Source organism: Psammomys obesus, unplaced genomic scaffold (assembly GCF_907164565.1).
Source record: "Psammomys obesus unplaced genomic scaffold, mPsaObe1.curated_primary_1811, whole genome shotgun sequence".
Classification (NCBI taxonomy): domain Eukaryota; kingdom Metazoa; phylum Chordata; class Mammalia; order Rodentia; family Muridae; genus Psammomys; species Psammomys obesus.
The window spans coordinates 58,805,971-58,811,371 of record NW_026591086.1 but is presented as its reverse complement, the minus strand read 5'-3'; the positions used below and the strand labels follow the sequence as shown (position 1 = coordinate 58,811,371).

Sequence of the window (5,401 nt, the reverse complement as noted above, 5' to 3'; positions counted from 1 at the left end):
GTAGGAACCCGGGGTGTGTATGGGGGGGTCGCTGTGTTCAAGGTAGGGACCCAGGGTGTGTATGGGGGGTCGCTGTGTTCAAGGTAGGACCTCGGGGTGGGGGGTCACTGTGTTCAAGGTAGGGACCCGGGGTGTGTATGGGGGGGGTCGCTGTGTTCAAGGTAGGACCTCGGGGTGGGGGGTCGCTGTGTTCAAGGTAGGGACCCGGGATGTGAATGAGGGGGTCGCTGTGTTCAAGGTAGGACCTCGGGAGGGTGTGGCCAGGATCACCTGCTGTGTGCCCTTGAAGTAGTTCGCACGTTCACCTCAAAGGATGACGTGGCTGAGTCGCTGCAGTCTTGACCCAGGGTTCACAGACTGAGCTGAACTAATGGCGCTTGGCTTGTTTCCCCAGAGATGCTTCACCTTCATGGACAGGGGCTTCGTCTTCAAGCAGATCAACAACTACATCAGCTGCTTCGCTCCTGGGGACCCCAAGGTAGCTCGGCTACTGGCGCCATTCACACCTAAACGTGCTGTTCTCTCAGCTCTTACAGATTTCCTTTCCAATCCTCGCTAACTCCGTTCTGCTCTTGGCATACTGGCTCTCACTGGTGTGAGCAAGTGTGAGGTATTAGGAATCAAGTAGCCCTGACAAGAAATGGGCACGCCTGATGCTTTGTTCTCTTCCAGCCCGAAGGCTGTGCTGTTGGCCACAGATCAGCCACGACCTCATGACCTTCCTAGCGGACTGTCTTTCTTTCCATCCTTCCGCTTACAATTTTATGTAAATTGTAGTGAGTTTGCGTAATTATAACCCACTTACAGCCCTTTTAAGACGTGGAGGAGCATAAATATCAGATGCTGTAAGTCTGCCGAGGCATTATTCACCAAGAGTGTTTTCGGCTTTCACAAGTCCCTGCAGCCCTCCAACATCTGTAAAGAAACACATGCTGGCTCCATGGCCAGGGGCTAGCACTAAACGTTTCTATGCCTTACTTCTAATGGGTGTGTGAGAATCGGGTCCAGTGTGCAGTGAGGGGGTCATACCTAAGCATTTCTTCCTGCAGACCCTCTTTGAATACAAGTTCGAGTTTCTCCGAGTGGTGTGCAACCATGAACACTATATTCCTTTGAACTTGCCGATGCCATTTGGAAAGGGCAGGATTCAGAGATACCAAGGTAATGTGTCGCGGCGTAGATTCAGCTTTTCTGACAAGCACCATATCATGTTAAATAAGAAAAGTATTGATTCAAACCCATAATTTGATTTTATTCATAGGTAAGAGGTGTGTGTGTGTGTGATTTATATTTTCAAAATTGTTGATGAAATCTTATGTGGAGCCTGGCTTTTGAGGAAGGTTAGAGACGGCCATACAGATGTGAGTTGGGCCTGAAGCTTTCTGGGCCCATCAGAAATAAGCATCGTGACTGTTTTTCATTTTAAAATTCTTTTACTTAAATACCAGAAGTGTCTTATTTACGGCATTTGTTTTGTTTTGCTTCCCCCTTGTAAATTAGCTTTTCTTTCAGCAGCTGAGGAGTTCAGTGACACTCCTGTAGGTAGGTGTGGGTGGAGGCTTGCCTGGCCCTCTCCTCCGTTAAAAGCAAGCGACACAAGCGACCACCCCGCTGTTTCGTGCTGTCGTTTGTGCAGGCAGCTGCACATGCGCTCAGTGGTCAGTGTCTGGGGAATGGGGGCGTTTGCTGTCCATGGAACTAAGGCATCGCTGTCACATCCTGGAGATCCGTTCTGTTGTAGGAAGCAGAACAGACAAAGCCATGTGTGTCCCAGATCACACCCCTCACTTGCATAGCCCCTGCCCGTGGAGGCAGCCTGAGCTCAGCATGGCTGTCACGGGAGCTTTCCATGTCTGCATGCCGTGTCCCGTGGGCCCGCCACGCCTGCGGAGACATGCGCTCAGAGAGCTGGCCTTGCTGAAGAGATTCTGTGCCTCTCTGCTGGGTCACGGCTGAACTCTGCAGCGAGCCCATGAGTTACTCTCTCCCCGAGAGCCCTCGGGTGCCCGCCGCATGCTCAGTCTGCAGAAACCGTCCACTAAGCCTTGGCATGATGGCTTTGGAGGAGCAGACACTGTCCTTTCTTCCGACACATTCTGGGGGTTCTGGCCGTGGACTCACAAGGACCTGTCACAAAGGCGTTGACAGTCAGGCCCGAGGGTTGTTCCCGGGTGGTGCCTGTCAGCGTGCTGTCGGCCTTCCTGGGCTTCTGCGGTCTGGGGTGACCACCCTCCTCGCCCTCTTGCACTGGGATCGCCTCTGTCCCCTCTTCTGCAAAGGAGCTCACAGAGGCGCTGCTGCTTTCACACTGTGCGCACTTTGGTTTTACTCACAGAGGGACATTTTAGAAAAGTCTATAGAAATAACTTTCTTGTTCAATGATAGCAGAATAAATAGGTTACACACTGAGGTATCATTCAAAGTGTATTGACTTTTTCTGGGGCTAGAACAGGCATTGGTAGCCAGGGAGTGGATAGCTGAACTCAAGAAATAACTGACCTTTAACGAATCATATGTATTAATTTTCTTTAATGGTGTGGTTTTATTAAATCGATCTATAGTTTTGTTAGTACAATTACTTCATTTAAAAGAACTGCCTATAACATTTTTACTGTGATTGTTGTGTTCTCTGAAACTTGGCCAGAAGTGCCTTCTCCTCAGCGTTCGGGGCAGCTCCTGGGCGCTGCTCTGTGCTCCTGGGAGCATGGGGCATGGGGCATAGAGCCAGGGAGTGGGGCGGTCCTGCAGAACGGCCTGAGGGAGGCAGGGTTGGTTGCCTGTGCGTGGAGACAGACAGCGGTGCCCCTGGGCACGGGCAGCGCCAGGCCCTTCTGAGGTCGTCTGCTTTCTCAGATCTGCAGCTGGACTACTCCTTGACGGATGACTTCTGCAGAAACCACTTCCTGGTGGGGCTGCTGCTGAGAGAGGTGGGCACGGCGCTGCAGGAGCTCCGGGAGGTGCGTGTCATCGCCGTCAGCACGCTCAAGAACCTGCTCATAAAGCACTCCTTCGACGACAGATACGCGTCCAGGGTGAGCGCCCCAGGGGTGTGCTGGGAGTGGCCCAGGGAACGAGCCGGCCCCGCCCCCGCGCCCGCAGGGGCTCTGACCCTGCGTCTCTCTGCAGAGCCACCAGGCCAGGATAGCCACCCTGTACCTGCCGCTGTTCGGGCTGCTCATTGAGAACGTCCAGCGCATCAACGTGAAGGAGGTGTCGCCCTTCCCGGGGAACCCCGGCACTGTAAGCACAGCTGCCCCGCCCTCTGCAGTGTCCTTGGGGCGCGGGCTCTGGGTGTCTTGGGCTGCGGGGAGGGTGGTCTCTCTCTTCCGGCGTCGCTGGCTCCGCCGCCGCCGCTCACCGCTTTGCCTCCGTCCGCACACGGGGTTGTGAGTCAGTGAGCCCAGCCCTTTCTTTGTCTTGTAAGGAGGACACAGGTGTTCGCATGTAGAGCCCACGCAGTATGACCTGCTCTTAGTTTACGTCTTATTTGCGTGTGGAATGATCCCATTTCCAAGTGAGATCACGTGCTGAGGCCCCAGACACACAGGAGTTTCAGGGTGCTCGGCGCCCGCTGCCGTCTCTCCCCTTATCCCGCTAACGTCACCACATCACACAACAGAATCAGACAGTAAACTTTCCACCCTGGCTCTAGTAATAGCCTAATTCCATCTGTTCAACAAAATGGGTGTGGGAGCACATGCCTGCTATTCCGGCACTCAGCAGGCAAAGGCAGGGTTGCAAGTTGAAGGCTAGCCTGGGCTACATGGGGCTGTATATCAAAATAAGGAATGGGGATTATGGAACAAAAAGCTGGCTTGGTGCTAACCTGTGTCCCTCATTGCTCATGTCGGCCTCACCTCTGACTGCAGCCCAGTGCCCGTCCTGTGAGCTCCTGATGGTGCCCGTTCTGTGAGCCCACCCCTGGGAGCTCCTGTTCCTCTTCATTAGTCTGTAAGTCAGTGAGGTCAGGAAGAGGCACGAGGCATGCAGCCAAAACGGTCACTCACATAAAGCAAATAAAATCAGGATAAAAGCATTTTTAAAGCACTAATATCCAGTTTCTTGTCATCATTCACGTGCAAAAGGCTTTTTCCTCATTAATATGTGATGATAAGCAAGTGCTCACATAGTGTGTATGTGTGTGTATGTGCATGTGTGTCTGCTTGTGCGTGTGTGTATGTGTGTGCACAGATGTGTGTGGTGTGTAAAGAGGACAACATCTTCCTCAGTCCCTCTCCACCTTATTTTTGCGGTGGGAGACAGGGTCTCCCACGGAACCACAGCTCACTGACTAGACAGACTGGCTTCATGCTGAGCTCTAGAGGTTTCCCTGTTTGTCCCATCCCGGTGCTGGGGTCACAGGCACACCCCACCCCGCCCAGCTTTGTGGTTGTTGGGGATCCGAACTCCGGTCGTTGTGCTTGCTCACAGAGCGAAGCCTCCCCCGGCCCATTTCTTGTTTCTAACACTTACCAAAATGTTGTAAACCAAAGCCTGTGCTTTCCTCCCCAAGCTCTTTGCCCATGCTTAGAGCCCTGTACCACACAACTACTGTTGACTTTGACAGATACCACTACTGTCCTTTGCCCTTATGTTCTTGGCTATTGTCAGTGTGGCTACCTTGTCATTGTGGTGTATATTGGGTTGTTTGTTTGTTGTTTAAGGTGTTTATTTGTTTTGTCTGTGTGGGTGTTTTGCGCACATACATGTCTGTGCACCACGTGTGCAGTACCTGTGGAAGCCAGAAGAGGGTGTTAGGTCCTCAGGAATCAGCATCACAGGTGTTCCCGAGCCATCATGTGGGGCTGAGAATAACTCAGGTCCTCTAGAGGGACAGCGTCTCTCCCGCCCCCTCACAGCCTCCCCCTTAAATAATTGTAGGGGATCCAGGTCGGAGCACTCGCTCTTCTGTTTGCAGTGGCGCAGTGTCACTTGCTGATCTGCGTCAGCTGGGTGCCTGTCACACGCGTGCCTGCTCGCTCCACATGCTTCTGTGAGCAGAGCAGTTCAGCACGTGGCCTCCCTGTCCCGTCCCAGCGCTGAGGAAAATGAACAGAAGGTCTTGCTTTGGGGTCCACCAAAGTAAAATCCACCTATTGATGGAACTTTAGAGTTCATCATTTCTCCTTGGCAGAGCATCCCGTCTGAGCATCCCAAGGCCATAGCTGGCGCCTCTGAGAAGGACAGGGCAACCTGACCACAGTCAGAAATAGGAGGGTTTCCTTCTCTGCGGGAGGGAAGGTAGGAGTGTGGCCAGGGCGAGATGGAAGGCCTGTTGGGTGCAGAGAGGAGAGATGAGTGCACAGGAGCAGGCTTCCTCTGCCTCCTCACTTTAGGATCGTGGCCTTCTCTGTGTTCTCCTGCTCTGTGTTCTCTGTGTTCTCCTGCTCTGTGTTCTCTG

The 5,401-nt window shown here is 53.1% G+C and overlaps 1 protein-coding gene across 7 annotated transcripts in view; it reads left to right on the top strand.

Moving 5' to 3' along the window:
• Dock9 (dedicator of cytokinesis 9) overlaps window positions 1-5,401 on the top strand; it is a 203,901-nt gene that overhangs the window by 140,634 nt on the left and 57,866 nt on the right. For all 7 annotated transcript variants that reach the window (XR_008720456.1, XM_055609845.1, XM_055609844.1 and 4 more), the window contains exons 29-32: window positions 395-478; window positions 1,050-1,161; window positions 2,854-3,032; window positions 3,127-3,240. Coding sequence is in view for 6 of the 7 variants with exons in the window: in XM_055609845.1 (XP_055465820.1) it covers window positions 395-478; window positions 1,050-1,161; window positions 2,854-3,032; window positions 3,127-3,240 (489 nt within the window). In the remaining variant the exon portion in view is untranslated. The remainder of the gene's footprint in view (window positions 1-394; window positions 479-1,049; window positions 1,162-2,853; window positions 3,033-3,126; window positions 3,241-5,401) is intronic.